The sequence below is a fragment of the Coptis chinensis genome, chromosome 7 (genome assembly GCF_015680905.1).
Source record: "Coptis chinensis isolate HL-2020 chromosome 7, ASM1568090v1, whole genome shotgun sequence".
Taxonomy (NCBI): Eukaryota; Viridiplantae; Streptophyta; class Magnoliopsida; order Ranunculales; family Ranunculaceae; genus Coptis; species Coptis chinensis.
The window spans coordinates 92,959,937-92,982,798 of record NC_141462.1 but is presented as its reverse complement, the minus strand read 5'-3'; the positions used below and the strand labels follow the sequence as shown (position 1 = coordinate 92,982,798).

The window sequence follows — 22,862 nt, the reverse complement described above, 5'->3', positions numbered from 1 at the left end:
GAGAAATTGTTTTTTGGTCGATATTCTAGGGTTTCTCAAGTTAGTTGATTTCTTACCCAAAAGGACAAACCTTTATTCATTATTTCAACGCAAAATTGCTCGATCTATGGAAGGAAACTTGCTTTAACCAAGGTAACAAATTATTAGGTTCAATTTTTTGAAAATGGTGGCTAGCATAAAAGTATGTGGTCTGTTAATTTTAAATGGTTGTTAGCTTTGTGGTTGTTTGACCTTAAGTTCGACTATTTATTATAATTTGAGACCATGTTAACTTCGAATTAGTGAAGTTTATAATTGTTATTGTATTTTTCAGTGTTTCATTTTTCTATTTTTAATAGTGTTCTTGTACTTATCCTGGATTAACATGTGCTTTGGAACTTAGATACTACTTTTTGGATGACTAGGTTTTCATTGGGATTTCAGTTCAACTGCAATGTATGGTGTTTGATTGTGTTCTTAGATTTACAAATATTGATTATGAGTATATAGTGTACAATATAGTTACAGGGTTGTTGACTATTAGTATTCTTGGTTAAATAAATAGCTTTTCGCTTGTCTGAGTATAGGCGGTTATACATTTTTCTTGTCTTTCAATTCCTGGTTTGGTTTATTTTCTGTTTCCACACATTCATTTGTATCACGTCTATGTGATCCACGACAACGTAGTTCATTTGAGATTCTTCTCCCTTGTAAGCTACACAAGGTTTGCGGATTTGCTGGTTTTGTTTGAAAATAATGTTGAAACCGCCAATTTTTGCCAACAATTACTCTGCATCGATGCTATTCATCAGGTTTGTTAATCCCAACCCCTTAATTTGAAATCTAAATGTATTGTAAATATGAAAATGAAGTGAAATTTGATTTTTCTTTTCACTTGTGTGCGTTATTATTCATATTTGTTTTCGGGAGCTTCTTGCACTTTAATGTGCACATCTCACCATCTCTTATATTCTTTTGGGTATTTTCTTAAGCTTCTCTTTTTGCTTTTTTGCCTTTTCCTTTTGTTTGTTTGGTCATGAGTAGTCGTTCTTTAATCAGATATGCTTAAAGGTTAAACTAGTATGAAGTAGAAATGGGCTTTCGTGATCATGATCTCGTCTTAGTTTAATACAATATGAAGGTGGTTTTCATGGTCTAGATAGTTAAAACAAACCGTTCTTGTGGATGGAGTCTTTGGAAAAAGAAGTCGTCTAGATAGTTTAATGCTATATATAGTGTTGAAAAAAGGGAACTTGAGGTTCTTGATATGAAGTTATTAGAGTGATCCAGTAGTTAAGTGTTCTTGTTTTCTTAAGAGTGTGACTAGCTTAGCATTTAGAGCAGGGCTGAAACTGATGTGCTCTCCAAACTGACCATCCAAGTTACTGCCAAGAAAACCTTTGAAATACTATCTTACAGAGTGACTAGAGGTCCTGAACTCCTATTGGACAAGTCTTTCTTTAATCAAAATGATTATGAATAATACTTGGATAATTACACTTAAACAAGTAAAAGATGGTATAAGGAAAACCTTGTGGCTTGTAGTATAGTTACCCCTTCTTTGAGGCTAGCCAATAATGCACTACATATACTGACCCATCTTTTTGACTCACATCTCTAGAATTAATGTTATTTTTATTTTTATTTATTTTTTATTTTTTATTTTTATTTTTATTTTATTTTTTATTTTTATTTTTATTTTATTTTTATTTTTTTTAGTATAGTGTACACCTTATTATCCATATGTATTGTAAATAGACTTGGTTAGCCTCATACTATGTGTTACACAGCTTTTGTGTTTTAATCCTTTACATTACCATATAGATGTTGGGTTAGGTGGTACAGAGTTTAACTACGTTAGCTTTATATCTATGTCATATTACAAGTGAAAAGTCACTTCATTTTGTGTTTGTTATTGTTTTGCCTAGTTTTATTTTAAATCTAAACAATCTAGTATAAGGAGTTATTCTTCATATATGAGGATTATGGGGAAGGGTCAAGTTTTGAATAATGGTCGGAGCTCCGCCTGCTTCTTTGCTTATTTATTTATTTCTTCGGCCACAGATGCACTGTCTTTGTCGGCTAGCGATGCGTGCTGTTGCTTCCTCGCTGGCGCGTGCCGCCTACTTGTTCTTCGCTTGTTTTGTTGGTTTATATTTACACTAGTTTTGAAGTAGGGTCTTGAATTGGATGATTTCATTTCTGGTCCTTGCGAGTTGTTGCTAAAATTTGTAGACACTACACCAGAATTTGTGATTTGCGACGGTCAAGTCCGTCGTTTTTTCTGATTTGCGACGGGTTTTAGTGTCCCAAATTCCCGTTGTTAATCGTCCTGTCGTTAATATTTGCGACGGGAAATTCCGTCGTAAATGGAATTAGAAGACGACTAAAATACCCGTCGCAAGGTCGTCGCAAAGACAAAAGACAGCCTTAGCCGTCGTTGTTTAGAAAAAATATTTTTTTAAAAAAATATGTAGGCCAAATGACCTGCAACTGCTAGAGGCTAATTTAACTGCTAGATAACTATGAATATACATTTAAAAATAACTCCATTGCATAAGTAGTATTATTTGCTAAGTGGTTCTTTCAATAAATAATTTAAATGAACAAATGAATTAAAATAAAAAAGCTATTAACTAAATTTTATAACAAACTATAGGCTTCAGTTTTCCATCACTTGCACCATGCATATTCTCGATAAGCCAGCCCTTCTGTAACATAAGGAGCCTGCACCGACAAAAGTTTTTTTAACAAAATATAACTTGATTTTAGAATCTAAAACTAGGACATATCTAATAAACAAAAATTGTTATCTAAGGGAGCAATACATGAGTTCATCAGATTTGAAGACGCAAAAAGCTAGAATATAGTTTATTCTTTAGACAATTCTAAGCATGAAGTAAAACAGTCTTCTTCCTGTCAATACAATACACACATAGTTGCATACACTTTAACATGCATTATAACCTTATAAAATAATAAATAGACTAGCCCTTTAATAAACCTAACTTCAGTAAATCCTTTGGCTTATATGATACCAGAAAGGCATAGGGTTAGAATCCCGTCAACATCAATAAGTTACTATGTAAAAAAAATGTATAACCTTAGTTATACCGAAATACACGAAAAGATGACTTACTTGGATCAGTTAAAACAATCAGTCCATCTACTCTGAGTGGTTGTGTAGGTACATGGCTGAAAATACATGGCTTACTAGATAGTTTGGTGTGTAGCATGGGCAACAATCTTTCTATACATTGCTACATAATCAACCTGAAAACGAAGTAATATATTTCAACTTAGTGAGGGCTATTTCACCATAAAAAGGTACATATCCATGCAATAAAAAATGATGTAAAGGTTCCTCAACCCTTTTGCTATCCATTATACTACTCTAAACTACAAACCGACCCATCTAGAAATCAAGTCCATCAATTTAGGATTAACTAAACCATGTTGTAATATCCAACTTGGTGATAACCTTAATTCATTCTCTCCGGCCATAATAGAAAGTCCAAGAAAAAGAAGATGAGTGAACAACCCTTATTCAAAAACCAACAAACAAATTCAACTTCAAACGATTAAAATGCTAACAAGCTAAAAGACTTCATTGAAATAAAAGGTTCACAACTAAAAGTAAAGATCAGAAAAATTAAATCATCACAACCAACAATAATATTGAATTCAAAAGAAAAGTGGGAAATATGGAGAGTAGTCTAGGTACATTATGTACTTTTCCTCCCATTGTTTGTTTCATTCAAAGATATCTTACTTAACTATTTAATGGAGTGGATCAGTGGAATATATTCAAAGCTCAAGCCAGCAAGTAATTCAATTATGGCACCTCAATTATAATTCAAGACAAATAATGGAAAGCTACTACACTACACACACTAATGGAAACCATTGAATACTACTCTTCCTCATGTAATTGAACCTCCACCTTTATTATCCAAGCAAAATTCCAAGCTATTAGTCGTGTGATTCCGTCTTTGTACATCAAAGAACATAGAAAAGCATAGTAAAGTTGTTTCCCCTCCTCCTTTATCTGGGCTTGGGACCAGCAATGCAAGAACGGATTTTGCATTAGCGGAGCTAAAAACTTTTTTATATTAGTTATGGTGATAGTCATGGGTTAAATGTTTTAAAAATGAGACGTATAGGAATAAATACACACAATCTGCCACTGAGCGCACTACGTAAAGATAGCACATTATATTTTATATAGTACAATCTAGGAAAAAATGTAGAAAAATAAATAATAAAATAGGGAAAAATTAATAGTATGTAGTCATGGGTTAAATCTAAATGTTAAGAAGACACATAGGAATCATTGCATACAATCAAATATTGAAGCTAGCAGAGGAATAAACACTATTTTCTTGCAATATTAATCACCCATATCATCATATTCTGAAAGCAACACGTCACGATACACTATATTTCTGGTATAAGTTTCAACACGTCTATTTAAGGTTCCATTTTTTACCAACATCCTGATGTTATTCCGTGAAACACACCTTGACAACGCAACATATAGTTGCCCATGAGAGAAAACATGATCAGGAAGATATATATCTACGTTTCGAATAGTTTGTCCTTGTGATTTATTAATAGTTAAAGCAAAGCTAAGTTTTATTGGAAATTGTTTTCTAGTAAAACTAAATGGCATCTGTTCATTAACATTTGGTTTGAGAGGTATACGAGGTATAAACTCTTTCTTACTTCTAAACTGTCAAGATGAAATCTCAGCATATATAGTATTATCATAAAAACGTAAACAAATTAATCTTGTGCCATTACAGAATCCTATACTTGGATTAATATTCCTAAGAAGCATGATTGGACAACCTTTCTTAAGAGTTAAGCGATGCGGCAAAGAAAGCCACCTGGTGCAATTGATTTTAAAATTCTTGTTGATATAAGTTTTGAAGATCAGGCGGAACAATATCAAATGAGTAATAAGTCTTTTCTTCTCCTAGGAAAAAGCCTATCACCTTATTATTAAGTTTATCAACAATATCATTTCTCGGTGTTAAAATTGCTCTGTCAATAATGTAATTCTCATTACATCCATTAATACTTAATGAAGGATAAACAAAATCTATTAAATCGTTTATTGATTGTCCACCAGCCCAAGGTATGACAATATCATCAGGCAATCTAATCATATTATCGTCATCAATATAGGGCTCATTACCATTGCCAATACGCAAAAGGAAATCAGCAAACATTGGATCAGTTCTTGCACGCATATTTTGTGTTAAAGAAATTACCTCAACTTTTGGCCAGAAGAATGACTTGACAACACATGCGTCAATCTCTTGAGCTCTAGTAGAACGTGGGACAACAGGAAGCGTCTGACGAAAATCACCGCCAAGAACAATAACCTTTCCGCCAAAAGGGAGATTAGAGTCGGTGATATCTTTTAAGTTCTATCTAAAGCTTCAAATGCATGTCTATGAGTCATAGTTGCTTCATCCCATATAAGTATATCTGCATAACACAAAAGCTTGGCAAGCGTAGATCGTTTATAAATATTACACATTAACAATGAATCAATAGTTATTGGGATTTTAAATCTCGAATGTGCAGTTCTTCCCCCAGGTAATGCTATGGCTGCAATTCCCGATGACGTTGTTGCTATTGCAATATGGTTATCAGTCCTTAGAGATGCAAGAAGTCCTCTATATAAGAAAGTTTTTCCTGTTCCTCCTGGACCATCAATGAAAAAAATAGAATCTTGTTTCTGTTGAACAACCGAAACGATCTTATCAAAAGCCTATTTTTGTTCAACATTAAGGTCCCCAATAGCCATAAGGTCTTCATCAGGGATTTGTATAGATCTCTCCTCAATAATAAGCCGTGTTAATTCAATATGTTCATCAATGTCCCCAGTCATTTCTGGCAAATCAAAATCAGAAGTACTTTTTTGTTTTTTAGACAAAATATGATCAAGGTCCTTCAGAAGACGATTAATGAATAATTCAGTATTACCATTTCTATCATTTCGTGGAGCGTAGTCTTCAATCATAAATGGGTAGAATTCATCCCAAAGATGTCTTACTCCACTCGGCTGACAATAAATAAGAATGGTGGCAAACAATCTTTTTAAAGAAAGAGGCATATGTGTACTTGCAGCCTCTCTTAAACAACTTCTAATGTTGTCATCATGCTCAAGCAAACCACGTCTTTCAGCGGATTCTTTAAAAGTGCCAACAGGCACACCATCAACTGTTAGCAAATCATTGAAAGAAGTGGGACCTCTCACATGTAACAACAATAGACGTAAATAATATCGTTCTCCTTCCATAGGAGAAACTGTGGCAATCCTTCCAATGGTTCTACGTTTATTACTTCTACGAACCCATTCTCTACGAGTGGAATCTCAATAAAAGTATTCAAGAAACTCTAAGTAAAGATATAGGCGTGCCTCCTCATTAATAAGATTGGTTTTGAAAAACTCAGTAAGCATGGTTTTCAATATGTGCTCATCATCTAATATATCTTCAATAAGTTCACCACTATAATAAGAAATTTGTTGCCTATTTGGCAAATGTATCTGCAAGGCAACAACTGAAGGAAACATGCCATTTAAAGGAAACTTAAACAATCGCCAAAAAGCCTCAGGTGGGCAAATCCATCTGGCATTAACAAACTGTGAAATCTCATCCTCATTCGGATATGGTCTAGTACTAACTTCAAATGACACTCGATCAGGTCCTTTATAAACATATTTATACAAATATTTAACTGAAGTGATGCTCGAACAAATCTCAACATTAATATGACAGTTATATTTTAATAGCAAATAAGGATTGTACGGAACAACATTACGGTTGTCTAACGTGTATTTTCCTATACCAACATGTCTTCCATTATCACGTCTCATGTATATAGCATACAAATCAATACCATGCGAAGTCGAAGGTGCAAATGACTTAGGAAATCCACTCCTACATCTATTATTTTTCATACAAACTGCACTCCTATTAACAGATCCACATGCATTATGCATCATATGATTTTTAACTGCACTATACAAATCAGGTTCTGTACTGGGATCGGGAATTTCAGCAGAAACTATTTTATCTATATCCTTAGGATTGTGTATTTTATCATTTTCATGTAGGATGAGCATGAGGTAGACCTCTCTTCTGAAATTCTAAAACATGAACTTGTGCAATAACTCTACCCAAAATATGTCTTCGAAACAAATCATGCTTGAGTTATTCTAAAATAAAATTGAATGTTCTAGTAGCTAAATCAGGTCTATCCTGTGTGCGTTGGCCAATTTCTGTTTCTCGAGTAATTGCATGCCAAGATGAGTTACATGTTACAGTTATAAGTAAATCTGGTTTCCCATACCTCCTTACCAATGTCATTGCATCCTGATAGCGTCGATGCATATCCCGAGGGCTACTAATATGAGAAGGTGGGAGTATTATCCTTTTGCCAATGTTACCTATTGATTATAAGATCAGATTCTTAAGTTTTAAATAAATAGACAATGTGAATTGAAGAAAACCAATGTGAAGATGATGTTATTATACACACGAAAATATAAGGTACCTGCATGTGTCTCCCCAGAGTTTAGTGCATCCTGAATGCCTTGGTACAACTCGGACCTAATAGTTTGCTAATTATCCCGATAAAATCTCATTTTCATCGTCTCTATTTTCACGCACATGTCAACTATAAACTGTTGTAGAAGGCGACATCCAAAAGAAACAATGAGACTTCAGAAGGCCGAATCTGAATATCAAAGAACATGAGAGTTCAGAATTTGTAATACATGGGTTATACTAATGAGCAAAATATATCTTACCCTAAAACTACTGATATTCTCCAAAAAAATCCTTTAATAACTTGAAGTTTTTATAAAAAAAAAAACTCAATTCCAATAGAATCATACAAAAACATCATATGATTATAAGAAATTAACTGATAAACCCTTGAACTCCAAAGCGGTTTTTGCTCCACAGAGAAATGAAACTGCCCTGCCTTAATTCAAACAAATTCCACAAATAAATCAGTAGGAAATTGACTACGAAAGTGTCATTTCTCTTAAACAAACCCTTCCAAAACAGATTTTCAGCACAATTATTTTTTAAACAGTTCTAATAGCAGGCAATGTATTTTAGAACATAACAACTTATTAAGCGAAGTGACCTATTAGGCCCACTTCTTTTTGCACTAGTTTTACATCTACTAGTGTTGCGTATTTAGTCTACTTGTCATTTAGAGTTACAGGCATGGTACTTAGATGATAGGACTCTGATTGGTGACATAGAGCAGGTTGTGACAGCGTTACACATTATCCGAGAAGCAGGGCTGTCATTAGGGTTTGTCCTTAATGAGACCAAGACAAAGATCTTTTGGCCATAAGTGGACCCACAACGCTCTAACCTTGTTGTTTTTCCTGCTAGTATATCTAGGCCGCAGCTTGGGGTCAAGTTACTTGGAGGAGTTGTCAACATGGATACATCTTTTATCTCTGGTCTGGTTCATAAGCATGTTGAGAAAAGTCTTAAGTTGCTGGATACACTAGCGCAACTGAAAGAGGCAGTGTGAATTGACTCTTTTACGAGCATGTGTAGGGTTGCCTAAGTTGATTTTTGCTCTACGCACTTGTCCACCTGCTTATTTTAGGGAAGCAGCTAGCATGTTTGATGACCATGGTCTTTGGTATGCTATTCAGGGAATTGTTGTTTCTGATGGACCTGGTTATGGGGGATCTCTAGTGGCATTTGTCAACCCTTCCATTTCGTCTTGGTGGCCTTAGTATCTGTTGTGCAGAGGATGTCATCAGATTTTCTTTTATAGCCTCACGGATTTAGATCGAGGAGCTCCAAAACCACATTCTTAGATATTTTAACACTACGCCTATGGGTGATGTTTTTTTGATAGTGCCACTGTTGAACTGCATATGCATATTCTTGATTTTGACCTCAGAGGCGCCACCCCAGCAAGCCACAAAATGTCTTGGCGGAAGCCTACTACGGTAAGATTATTACAGGACTTGAGAGGGAATTTGATTTGTATGATCGGCAAAAAGTTGTTATTAGTTGCTTACAGTTTGGACATGCCAAGGACTTTCTCCTTGCTATTCCTATGGATGGTCTTGGACAACGCATGTCACCGGTTGAGTATCGGGCTATCTGCGCTACCACCTCATGATCCCTTTGTATACTGATGGTGATCGATGTCCTATGTGTCTAAAGAGTTGTCTTGACGCTTTTGGAGATCATGCAGCACAATGCAAACACTTCCCAGGGTTTAAATGTAGACATGGCCATGTACGTGATATTTTGTATGATACGGTCTGGCGTGCTGGTATACAAGTGAAGAAAGAGGCTCCTGTCAATTTCCTCACTGATCCTAGAGAAGGTAGATTGACGCTTCATCCTGCATATATCTTGATATATAGTTGGTATGATGGAAAGCATGCATGTGTGGATGTCACAAGGGTATCTCCTTTTGTTAGTTTTGGTAATTGAGTTTTTAGAGTAGGGCAAACAACTAGTAGTGCAGTTGCAACGAAGGTGGAAAAACATGAAAGAGCGTGCATGGCTAACCAACACTGCTTCATCCCGTTTGCGTTTGATATATTTGGTTTTTTAGCTCCAGATGTGATTAAGTTGCTTAGGAGGCACAAAGTGTTAGACAACAATGTGATGATAGCTAGTTCTCACGAATATGTGTTTAGGGAGATTGATTTTGCCATTCAGAAGGGGCTAGCGGCACAATTTGTAGCACACTTGACCTCTAATTTGTTTGTTTGATTTATTTTTTATATCAATAAATATATATTAAAAAAAATAAAAAATAAAATAAAAATAAAATGGGACGCAATTTTCTTTGTATACTTCACTACATTTCAATACCACTAGAATTACAACAAAAGAAATACATGGATTACATTTTCAGTGTTCGGGTCTAATTAAAGTTTTTATATTTGAAGAAATGGCTATGGAACTTGCTATTACAGCCAGGAAAATCATCACTGCCGCCAAGATCCTGTCTCTTCTTGTTGATATTCCATGAACATCTCTGCGAATGAAGGAGCAAATTTAAAATGTATGCTACAAGAGACTAATATATAACATAACGATGTACTATTCTATAGTGATCTAGGGAACTTAATTACCTAAGAACAATTGCACCTGGGAAGACAAATGCAAGGCAAACAGCTGTTGTAGATCCAAGAAACTGAAAGAAATACCAAATGTTCGGGATGGCTATGGCGGCTGTGTAGATGAATGCTAGAAGAAAACTGGTGAGTGAAATGAATCGAACAGTATGTGTGGATAACAAGGGCCACTTTGGGAAGAGTAACCCGTCAATATTGATCCTCAATGAGAAGTTGAGGAGGGGAAACACCAATATGAGATGGAGTGCATAGCTTAACCGAACTGTATCATTCAGTAACGATCCCACAGTGGAACTCAAGTTTTGATCGAAGTTGGCAAGTATGTCAGCCATTGTGGACTCTCCAAATAATAAATAACCAAAGAAGCCAACTGCACAGTAAATGGCAGCACATAGTACTAGGGAAATTCGCACAGCAGAAACCATATCAGAAGGTTTACGTAGTTCTGACGCAATTGGATGAACTGCAACATCAACACAATGGTCATGATGTCAGTAGGATCCTCTACAAAAGTTGCATTAGTTAAATTATCAGCTAGTTTTATGTGAATCTAAATTTTTTACCATTGAAATGGAATGTGAAAGCAGTCACGATAACAGGAACAGCAGTGAAAAGCTCCAAGAATGAGGTTTGGTGAGCCATGTCAGGTAAAAGTTTTGGGCGATTTGTTCTGCCTTTCCAAAGCGCACAGATAGCCATCACCGTGCTTATGACAACAAAAACCACAGCAAGGAATACTGATACTGCTGAAGTGAATCTCAATGACTCTGGAAAGCCACAAGCAAACATGCATGTCACACCATTAGACACTGAAGGCATATAGAATTATAGATGATAACTTCTTTAACTCTTAGAAAGGTTTACTTTCAAACTTCAGCTAGTTAAGTGTATGTTGACTACCCAAATCTTTGATGAATTGGCATTGACTTGTAAAGATAAGCTGATCTTGGGGTCCATCTAAAATGAGATGGTTCTTCATTCAAATTTATACTACATCAAAAATTTGAATCATCCTGGGAACTTTTAGGTGATCGGCGTTGTGTGTGCAGTGTCTCAAAGAAGAACCATTTTAGTTTAGACAGACCTCAAGGTGTAGCAGATATGTCTTTCAAATTATACGCCCTCTATGAGGTTATAGTTTCTACTGACCTACTCGCCTTAGTAGCACAAGAGGAAGCATGACAAAGATCATAATGCAGAACAAGGTGAAAGCTCGCGAGTTCCACCAATGTATTCCGAACAACTCCTGAAGGATTCCCAAGTGCACGGTTCCATTGGACTCACTACCTGAGAGTACATCACCTGCCAAACCAATTCCATAAACCATATTAGAATGACTATATATAAAGTCTTCACTTATTTGGAGGTTGGATACAAGAAAAAACTTGGTCAATCTGCTTCGAAAATGAAGTACAAAAGTCCAGTAAAAACTTGGTCACACTTTGAAACATCTATTGAAATAATATACAAAGATAAATCAAATGATCGCCATGCCAGAATGAAAACAATTGAAAAACACATTTCACTCAGGAGATCGACGTTCTTCATGACATAAATGTATCAGTCACCCTACTAACTGTATATGGTGGCACCACAACGGCACAATGCAACTTCACTAATCATTCCTAATAACATTTGTCCGCTGGCAATAAATTACTTAATTTGGATCCTCAACAGGTCAATCTTTTTTTCTTCCCCCTCTAAAAAGAACAAATTTGTCTACTGTGATCAACAGTCGGCATGCTCTCAACTGAGGATGATTGAACTAGTTTTCAAAATCAAATGGCATTGTAACAAGAAGCAGACACAGTACTCTAACTTTCTAAGCTAGTTTCTAAATTAGCAATTTCGCAAATGTCATTACAGAGCTACCATAGAGGGCAAGAAAGCAGAACTTGCCCATTCTAACTGAAAAAACTGTTGGGGATTACACCAATACCAATCGGTTCCCCCACTACACAGATAACTTGTATGAACACACTTCAACTCCAGATAAATCTCAAATATCACAAACTACCTATACTAACATGCCCAACTCGCTAAACAACTATTAACAACAAATGATAATAATAAAAGCAAAGAAAAGCAAACCACAACACAAAGATTTTACCGTGGTTCGCCAATGATGCCTACTTCCACAAGAGCCAGTTCTTAATAAAATGGGAAGGAAGATTACAATCTCTCCTTACAGTCTCTCACCTTACTAGATCACTCTTATCTCTTTACAGGGTTGTGTCTCTGTAAAGGTTCTCTCTCTTTGTTTTTAGTCTAGATTCCAATCCTTCTGACTTGTTTGGTTCTGTTAGGTTAGGTTTTCCAAAACCTTGATTTTTGGTTTTATCTCCAAAACCAAATGAGCAAAAATCAGAAGCAAGGCCCACAAAATTTCAAGAAAGCTCCCTTTGTCACTTTGGCGAGGGTAAGCCCTATGTTCTCGAAACTGAATTTGCCCGTTTCTGTCCAGCTCCAGTTTCTCTCCTCATGTGAGGGATAACTCCAACAAAAACAGAGCTGGCACTCTGGCACCACTAATCATGAAGCAATCACATTTGACTCGGCCATGAAGAGAAAAACAGTAAGTTGATCCCAGCTAATCCATGGCTCCATGGACCACAGTTCTTAGTTTTTTCAAACACACAAATTCAATAAAAGAACTTAATATCAGGATCATATAGTTAATATTGTGGCACGATCAAATGGTCTAAAAATCAGTGACTAACTAAAAAAACGTACATGAATAACTGAATCATAAAAATGCTTACCAATTATAATGAGATAAATGGTCAAACTACCAAGAGTAGTAACCATAACACATATCTGCAACACCACCGATCCAACTCGTCCAAACGACTCAGCCATTACTCCAGCATATGACTTACCAGATTTCGTATATCTCAAAAGAAAATCAACTGATACATCAGATAACACAGCTACAACCAATATGAGAATAACCGCAGGGACTACGCCTAAAACTTTAAGTGTAGCCGGTATTGACATGATTCCAGCACCTATAATACTTGTCGAGACATTAAACACGGCCCCGCTAACCGACGCGCTTTCGGTAACCATGTGTTCATGTTGCCTGTGCTCAGGCAACAGTGGTGCTTGAAGGCCGGAGTCTTTTCCAGCGTTGGTCATTTTTCTTTGTGTATGAGAATGAGAGCAAAGCTGGTTTCACGTGGGATTCTATCTGTGTAAATATGTTGGTTTTTTTATTATGAGTTGAAAGCCAAGTTTGAATGATTGTTTGGTTGTTTATTTGATTATACTGAAATGACCTTGCTATTGTTGTATATTTGGAAAATATCTTGAGGAGAGAAGGGTAAATTCGTTGGAAGGAAATTGTAAATGACAACGGTGGATGTATTTGGACGGGAAGATGGGGTAGGATGAATTTTGAAACATGATGATGTCTAGGTGGGATAGTGGTGTTATACTGTTATGGACTCTTATCATATTATTATTATTGGAAAAAAACAAAATACACATTTATAGCACCAGTTTTTGTGATGGTGTTGTCTCCAATTTAAATTATTTTTTCAAGATTGGAAGACCAACAATTATTAGGACAACTTTGGGGTGGGGAAAGAGATCCACAATTTTGATGCTCTCAAGACAACCGATAGGCCCTCTTAAGAAAGGTTGCATTGGCATATCACCACTTCTTGAGCGGAGCCTCAAGACGAAGGGAGTGGTGGTAAATGTTACTGACTTAAGCTTCATATTACAAGTCAATAGAGTCGGAATTGAAAATACAAATTATCAAGAAAACACTCCATTTGGGTAATGATATCAGAAGTCTGGAACTCGAATCCCGCCAGCATAAAAAAATTACTGATCTCATTTAAAACAGGCTTACTTACCAAACAAAAAAACAAAAACACCCCCATTGAACAAATTTGGAGCAATATCAGTAGTATCACGGGCATTAGCTCAACCCTTGCTAAACAACTGTGATGACACTTGGGACAACAATTTGTCGTCGCCCTAGTCAACCAATCCCATAAACTCATAGTCAACTCACTCTGCCAAAGCTCATACCCAAATTATAATGGCCCCCTCTTGAATAACCTTAGTGACAACTCTAGATCACTAAGTATAATGGCCTAATGGGGAGCCTTCTCCAAAATATTAAATACATATCACTCAATAATCCAAACAATATTTTTGATGGTCTGAAAATGAATTCCCCTCCCTTTAGATGGGTTTGCGGATGTGGAATGGACGGCTGGGATTATTCTACATGTTGGTAATCGCCTATAACTCTTTTTAAGACTTGGAATCTGCTATGCTTGAAAATGGGAAACTGCCAAACCGGCCTCCACTTGGCCCATTAATGAGAATAGACTGTGTCCCGGCCTCCCTAGACGACATGGGGAAACCTACGGTCAGGCCTGGCCCAAAACTTACCTAACTAGGACAAAAAATTATCACAAACCAACTAAATAAATAAGAAAAGGAATAGAACCACATTCTTATGAGCACATTATAGCCACATTTTGAACATACAAATGTATTAAGACTTGATTTTTTTTATAGAGATGATATCCTTACCATGAAGATCATTAGCACATAAAATTATAATATTTTGATATATATAACCATGTAAAAATTAGTATTCATTTTATAGTTTTTCATCTAACGCTCCAAATTTTTTGTTAGCATATCCTAAGGTTAGACTTCTTTAAATTAGCTAAATTTTTGTGAACATGTTTTCCATAGTGGGGAGATTCTATCTACAAAAATTCAACACTTCATTCAACTTTTAAGTCCACAATTTTATTTGGATTCGTTTACAATATGGCTACAGTGAATATGGCTCTATTCTTCCCCAATAAATAAATACAATGAATATTAAAGATGGCATGCTTATGTGGAATATTAAAAAAAAAACTCCAAATATGTTAGCTGGTGTGCATACTATTAAATAGATAGATAGATTAGTTTGACAAATGTAGTCACATGTATGTGGCTCAAATTCAAAAATTAACCATGGGCCACATAGACTATCAAAATTAAACTTAATCAAATGTCTAATATTTAACTTCTATCCAACCACAACTACTAATTGTTATGCATTGCACATCTTAAAATGTATAACCCCTCAATCACCACAATTTTTTTTTTTTTTTTTTTTTTTTTTGATTTTTTTAAGCTGACTATAATCATCTCTCTATAATGTTCTTCATTTCTACAAGTGGCAGCTATTTCATTGTCGGCCCTGACATTTTGGTGGCCTAAAGCAAGACAATATAATGTGGCCCTATGTGCGATAATGTTATCAATTTTATTTTTTAACTTATGTTATTCAATATAATCCAAGAAAGAGCGAGTGAAGTGATTTTGTTATTTGATAGAGAAGTTTTATTTGTTTTTTTAGATATACATAAAAATTTGGGTTTTTTAATTGTGAGTTGGTTTATGTTTTTGTTTTTTTTTTTTTAATTGTTTGTAACGAGTGGAGTAAGTATTGCCAAAGAGTTTAACAAAGAGTTGAGTTCTCGGGAATTGTGAGTGATTTTGTTATTTGACAGAAAATTTTTATTTATTTTTTTAGATATAGATAATAGTTTGGATTTTTTAATTGTGAGTTGGTTTAGTGTTTTTTTTTTTTTAATTGTTTGTAACAAGTGGGGTAAGTATTGTTAAAAAGTTTAATAAGGAGTTGGGTTCTCGAGGATGATGAGTGATTTTGTTATTTGACAAAGGAGTTTTAATTGTTTTTTTAGATAAAAATAAAATGTTAGGTTTTTTAATTGTGAGTTGGTTTAATGTTTTTTTTTTAAATTGTTTGTAACGAGTGAGGTAAGTGTTGCCAAAGAGTTTAATAAGGAGTTGGGTTTTCGAGGATTGTGAGTGATTTTGTTATTTGGCAGATGAGTTTTTTTTTTTTTTTTTTAGATATAGATAAAAGTTTGGCTTTTTTAATTGTGAACTGGTATAGTGTTTTTTGTTTTTTTTAATTGTTTGTAACGAGTGGGGTAAGTATTGTCAAAAAGTTTAATAAGGAGTTGGATTCTCGGGGATTGTGAGCGATTTTGTTATTTGAAAGAAGAGTTTTATTTGTTTTTTTAGATAAAGATAAAAGGTTGGGTTTTTTAATTGTAAGTTGGTTTAATGTTTTTTTTAATTGTTTGTAACGAGTGGGGTAAGTATTGCCAAATAGTTTAATAAGGAGTTGGGTTCTCGATGATTGTGAGTGATTTTGTTATTTGGCAGAGAAGTTTTATTTGTTTTTTTAGATATAGATAAAAATTTGGGTTTTTTAATTGTGAGTTGGTTTAGTGTTTTTTGTTTTTTTTAATTGTTTAGTATTGCCAAAGAGTTTAGGCTCTGTTTGGCCACGTGAAATTCGGTAGTACTCGACCATGTTTAGGGTATGGAAAACAAGTGGTGATACTCTAAAAGTAATTACTCTAGAAATTGTTTGGTCCCTTTTACTTTAGAGGGATTGTCTCATACTGTTTTTCATTGTTTTTTTTTTCCAACTCTCCCAATGGAATAAAAATCCCCAAAAAAAAACACACACACACACACACAAATCGACCAAAGAAAACCTATATCAGTAACTTCAAAAAGAAAAATCAAACTTCAATTCAACATAATTTCATGGAAGAATTAAAACGGTGGTAGGTCGATCGAAATGGAGACGGTGATGAAGAATAAGCCATAGACCGTTTATGTTTTTTTTTTGTTGCTTGCTTCTCCTGTTTCTGATCTCTAATTTTAATTTGAAAAGGTGAAGAGAAGAATTTGTGAGAGAAGAAAATGAGTGGGTGGAGAAGAATATTCGATATTTTGAGTGTATAATTCAAATGAATAATAAAAGGATGTTTTCTCTCTCCTGTATTTCTCTTGTGTATTACGGTATCTCACCTAAACCCAAAGATCCACTATACACATTTTTTCTAGTTTCACAATTTATCCCGTTTATACCCTACTCATTAGTTGTGGCCCCAATTCATAAAATGAACCGGACTAAACACTAGGACCTAGTATACAGGGCCTTATTCCTTCTACAGGTTGGACAATTCATGCTGCCAAATAGGACCTTAATAAGGAGTTGGGTTCTCAAAGAGTGATGGATTAATTGAAATCGTGTGTTTATTTTTTTTCTTAAATATAATTAGTTTATTTTTTTATCCTAAATAAGTGGGAACTATTTATTGTTTTGGTTTGGTGGCCATTAGTTCGCTTTGCCTTAGCCGACACTGAGCTACTTAATACTAAAGCCAATCTATGCACCTATAACCAAACACCAAAGTTGTTTCATTACATATCCTTGATATTTGGCAATTAATTTCAATATAAAATAAATCGTCATGAAACTTTGACATTTTCATAGAAAATCAAAACTGTAATAAATAAAGAAAACATTGTAATATGGTTAACTTAACTGATGTCAACAAATGGGGATGTAGCTCAGATGGTAGAGCGCTCGCTTAGCATGCGAGAGGTACGGGGATCGATACCCCGCATCTCCACAAAATATTTAACCAAATATCAAAAGCTCAACCGTTGGATTTGACTTAGTTTGAAAATTAAACAAGTGTCTTGTTCACGTTCACGTTATAAGTGACCTCTTTACTTTATTTAACTTTCCCCACTGTTCAACTCTGCCTGTCACTATAAACTTTTTTTTATCTATTATCTCTATTATTTTTTTATCTCAAATAAATGCTTGGTCTCATAATTAACATTGTTAGTAACGCGTGTTTAGAATGAGTAATAATGATAGTCTTTGTTCTTCATAAGCAGGCACACCAAAGTCATAAAAGGTACTTTTTAACTTTTTGAGTCCTTGGGGCTTCATTATTTTGGTTAGTTTATATTGAAATTGTTGTATGAAGTTAGATTCTTTGCTCTGGGGATTGTTTGGAATCAGATGCTAAGCAGACTCTTTACTCCCATTAGCGTAGAATAGTTCCCACTAACATAATTGGCTACAATAAGTTATTTTAGCAGCTTTTTCCACATTAATAAACACCCCCCTAAGTGTATGTTTCATGTGGTTCCAAGCAGATATCACCTTGAAATTGATTAGACTACATTTTTTTTTTTTTTTTTTTTTTTTATGTTCAGTCAGTTTGACAATATATTTTCAGATGGAGATGGCAGAATCACTGATTCAAACTTTTCTTATTAGTTGTTTTGACAAGGTCTTTGGCATCTCTGACGCTGATCGAGAAGTCAGGTTTCTGTTTTCACAATAAGTTTTGCAGTGTCTATGAGTTTCTGCTGAAAGTCATCTAGCCTTATTGCCACACTGCAAAACTTGGGTTGCTGGATAATGATGTGCTGAAAACTCACGTACGGTTTCTGTATGCTATACTGAGATCTTTAGCTGTACCAAAGAATAATCAAATGTGGTTCGTCTTATGAGTTCCAGGATTTGGTTTTTATTTTCCAACGTTTAGCAGGCTTGAAAAAGCTTAAAATATACGTTTGCAATGGTTTCGACTGCTAATGGAGAAGGTGTGGAGGAAGTAAGTGAAAATTCAATATCAAATTTGAGTTCCACGAATGGTTGTAAAGTCAAGAGTCGAATTCCTCTTCACATTTCAACATCTAAAAGGGGACTATTAGGCCATGAAAACACAAAAAAGGGTTTCATGGAGTCCGTTACGGGGATGGCTGGCAGAGTGGGTTTCTTGAAACTTGAGTCGTCTCGGCATAGTTTATCTTCACCATCCGCTAAGTTCCGGCAGTTTGTGGGGGACAGAGACAAGATTTCACGTTCAGTTCCTTCTTCTCCAAGCCACAGATTTCGTAAACATTTCCATTTACCCTTTGTTCGTAGAATTGATTGGGATGCACTGTGGAAAATGAGCAAAGAATGGATCAAGAACCCTATGAACATGGCCCTTTTTGTTTGGATCATTTGCGTTGCTGTCTCGGGTGCCATACTGTTCATGGTCATGATAGGCATGTTAAACCACGCAATACCAAAGAAATCCCACAGGAATGCATGGTTTGAAGTCAATAATCAAATCCTGAATGCTTTGTTTACTCTTATGTGCCTGTACCAACATCCTCAAAGGTTTTATCACCTTGTTCTTTTATGTAGATGGAAGACAGAGGACATTACTAAACTCAGAAAGATTTACTGCAAGAATGGTACGTATAAACCCCACGAATGGGCTCACATGATGGTTGTCGTGGCTCTACTCCATCTGAACTGTTTTGCTCAGTATGCATTATGTGGACTTAACTTGGGATACAAGAGATCTGTACGGCCTGCAGTTGGAGTTGGTCTTTGCGTAGCTTTTGCAATTGGATCTGCAGTAGCTGCCTTAGTGTACACTACTTTGAGTCCACTGGGGAAGGACTACGAGTCTGAAGCTGATCATGAAGCACAAGATCACCTTCCTATTGTTGATGCTAACAGAACTAGCTACCAGAAGCTGATGTCCCTAGAGAAGAGATTCTCGTTTTCGTTACGAAATGATCAAAAAGTCATTGAGGAGAGACCCAGATGGAAGGGGGGATTGTTTGATATATGGGATGATATTTGTCTGTCATATCTCTCGCTTTTCTGTAGTTTCTGTGTCTTTGGTTGGAATATGGAAAGACTTGGTTTTGGGAATATGTACGTTCACATTGCGACTTTTCTTCTGTTTTGTTTGGCTCCTTTCTGGATCTTCAACTTGGCTGCTGTCAATATCGACAATGAGGTTGTCAGGGAGGCTCTGGGATTGACAGGAGTAGTGCTTTGCGTCTTTGGTTTACTCTATGGGGGCTTCTGGAGGATCCAGATGAGAAAGAGATACAATTTACCTCCGAATAACCTTTGCTGTGGTAGCCCGGCCGTGACTGATTGTGCACAGTGGCTTTTTTGTTGTTGGTGTTCGCTTGCTCAGGAGGTGCGGACTGGGGATTTTTATGATATTGTAGAAGAGAAGTTTTGCATTAAAAATGGGAATGAGCCTCAGCAACCTGAATTGTCTCCATTGCCACGTGAAGATGGGTCACGTCAGTCGAGACTGAGCCAGGGTTCACCACATCGGGCAGGTTCTAGCCCATCGAGGCCAGGCATGATAAACTCTCCCAGTCCTAGCCGGTTTTCAAAAGGCTATGACAGTCCTGACAGGCATTTACCCATAGTGATGGAAGAGTCTTCTGTGAGAGGTAACAACAGCGTTTTAACACCTCCTACTCCATCTTTGATACAAAGAGAAGATGTGTAGACAGCGTCCATTTGAATATAAGCTGTTATGTGCGGGGAGCTGGTAACCATACATGCTTGTAAGTTCTTGCACGGCTCCTTATAATGTAGTTTTGTGCTATCATACACTATCTTCTTGTCTGTAGTATTCTGTAAGAGTAATTTTCCTTCATGCGATGATATAAACTTGATTTTTCATAGACCATAAGTATATTCAGTTGTAGAGAAATTGGAGGAATGAACAACGATCTGAAAACTCGATGTCTTATAAGGCTTCTATACTTTCTGTGAGCATTAAAACTTAGGTTTGTGGTGGTCTTTTCATTTCTCCATATTCTAATTTTTTTCTTAATTCTATCAGCCTGTTTGAATGTTTACCTTTGTCCTTACATCTTCATGCTTCCTGATAAGATAAAAGACAGTTCTTTAAAGTTATGTTTCTGTACTTAAGATTGATTGTGCAACAAGTGATAGAAAGTTTTGGAGAAAATATAAGACACATTCACTTCGTTTTTACTGAATTTAGAGAAACGTTGGGATGTAATTAGATGGGATGGGGAAAGGGAGGATTAATTATTAAAAATAACTAAGGACATGTGTGTTGAATTTGTTTATTACGCCACTATTGTGTGAAATAATGGGTACTATTGTCTACCTATTTTTGACATTCGGTTTCTAGAAGTTTAACTCCTTTGCTTTAGTGATAGACAAAGCGGTGTCCCACATCCAACTAATGGTGAGAATGAATTTGGTGACTGGTGGAGACAAATGTAATTTAAATTTAGAAGTAGGTTACTGAGAGGTCAAGACTCACTTTGTATAGGTTTGCTCCTTTACTTTAGTGTAGATGAAGTGCTGAACATTCACCCTGTGCGGATTCCGTTGTGTTTATTATTTGTGATTCAGGTAGTTCTAATTAATGAGGGTAGAGAATGGCCTTTCTGGAACCAGGATTTTCAAGAGATTCTGTAGGATCAAAGGTGGTAAAAATTAAGTTGGGCGAAGCCTAGTAGGTGTTTGCGTCATAATCTAGTTTTATACAGAAGGATCAACAAAAGCCTGACTTGATTTGATGTGAAGATCCAGGTCCTAGTAGCATGGGACACGAAGGCACGCCTGTCCCTTACAAAGTTACGAATCAGAAGTGATACATAGTGTCTGAGCTTAAGCTTACATGTGGTCTAAAGTCTAAACCCATAATTGCTTTAGATAGGCACACATCTATGACTCTTGAAAGATCTTCGTTTAGGGCAATGTCTTTGAAGTCGTGTTTGGTTTATGCACCGAGACAAGGATTCATCACTTGCCTTTGGGACTTGTCCAATAAGTAAATGTATGGCCTATGTATCCTATCAAATTATGGGTGTTAGTTAATATATTTGTTAAGTTGTTCCCCCCTGCAAGGGTTCTTGAGCCCATAACCCTAATGGTTGTATTGGAGAGTGTCAATCATCCGAATTATGAGTTTAAGCACATTTGTCATCAGTGTTTAGCTTTTCTTATTTTCTGAATCACTCTCCTTTCGGTGAAACTGTTTCCTTGTTGTTTATCAAATTTCAGTTTTTCATTTGGAGAAGCCTTTTCTGGAGGCTCATAGTAACCAACTTTAGTTCATTGAGGTGCCATTTTTTATTTTTACAATTCCTGGAGGGTAGAGATACTCTTATCGAAAATATGTGAATAACCATACTGAAATTACCAGGGGATTAGCCTTATGATCATCATTGAGGGCCTGGTGGGTCACTGGGTCTAATACTTAAGCGCTTTCTCAAGCCAGTGAATTCACCTTTACGTTCTTCTTTTCCCTTCAAATATGTAAACTTTTCCAGGTGGTTTGTTTTTTTAACTAAAACAAGGTATGAGCGGAGGATCAGGACTGGGTAGGTATTTCCACCATCAAAATCCTACCAAAAAAGGATGCAAATTTTTTATTGATATTCTTGCGGTTTTTGAAATGAGAGCAACATTTTCGCCAAATTTACATCACTCTTTGGTAGGATTTTGGTTGTCAAAACACCTACGAAGTCCTCTACAACTCTACTCATAACCTACGAAGTTTTAGTTAAAATTTGGAGATGTTTACATATTTACCGGGAAATAAACCCAGGCGTAATGTCTGATACTTTAGTTGATGAAAATCAGAACAGGTTCTGTCAAATCCTATAACTAACAGAAGTTGGGGTTATCACTTTAATGTATAACTAAGGGTGTGAATGATTATGAGCTGACTCTAGGAGATTTAGATAGAACAAGAAACTAAGATACCAACCATTTTAAGTTTGATATTTATGGCGTTTTCATGAGTGGTGGGTTGGGTGTTTCCTGGAACAGGATAGAAGTTTGATTTTGGAGGAAGTTGTATAATAACCTAGTCGTTGTATCAAAAACAGAGAAAAAGGACTGGAATTACGAAAAAGGAACATGACAAGGAAATTCACATATCCCACAATCTCAGTGTTGTAATTAGCGAGCCTGAAGTTGTCTCCCCCCTCCCCGCTCTCTGATCTGACATTTATGGAGCACTCCACCCAGTATGCATTGGCTGCCTGAAGGACTCACAACAGG

General features: G+C 35.9%; 3 protein-coding genes and 1 non-coding gene across 4 annotated transcripts; 2 read left to right on the top strand and 2 right to left on the bottom strand.

Moving 5' to 3' along the window:
* Positions 1-6,367: 6,367 nt before the first annotated feature.
* On the bottom strand, positions 6,368-6,997 carry LOC147490047 (uncharacterized). Its single transcript, XM_086574789.1, has one exon. The coding sequence runs from the start codon at positions 6,995-6,997 to the stop codon at positions 6,368-6,370; it is 630 nt and encodes a 209-aa protein (XP_086430915.1).
* Positions 6,998-9,834: 2,837 nt separating this feature from the next.
* Positions 9,835-13,399, bottom strand: LOC147490046 (amino acid transporter AVT6C-like). The gene is made up of 5 exons (XM_086571760.1): positions 12,895-13,399; positions 11,282-11,434; positions 10,696-10,899; positions 10,130-10,595; positions 9,835-10,032 (listed from the first exon to the last, which is right to left on the bottom strand). Exons 1-5 carry the CDS (start codon positions 13,268-13,270, stop codon positions 9,906-9,908), a joined length of 1,326 nt encoding a protein of 441 aa, XP_086427886.1. The 5' UTR covers positions 13,271-13,399; the 3' UTR covers positions 9,835-9,905.
* A 4,144-nt stretch (positions 13,400-17,543) lies between these two features.
* TRNAA-AGC (transfer RNA alanine (anticodon AGC)) lies at positions 17,544-17,616 on the top strand. Its single transcript has one exon. It is a non-coding gene; the product is annotated as a tRNA-Ala (tRNA).
* A 142-nt stretch (positions 17,617-17,758) lies between these two features.
* Positions 17,759-20,615, top strand: LOC147490044 (PLAC8 family protein). Its single transcript, XM_086570840.1, has one exon. The coding sequence runs from the start codon at positions 18,583-18,585 to the stop codon at positions 20,317-20,319; it is 1,737 nt and encodes a 578-aa protein (XP_086426966.1). The 5' UTR covers positions 17,759-18,582; the 3' UTR covers positions 20,320-20,615.
* Positions 20,616-22,862: the final 2,247 nt, after the last annotated feature.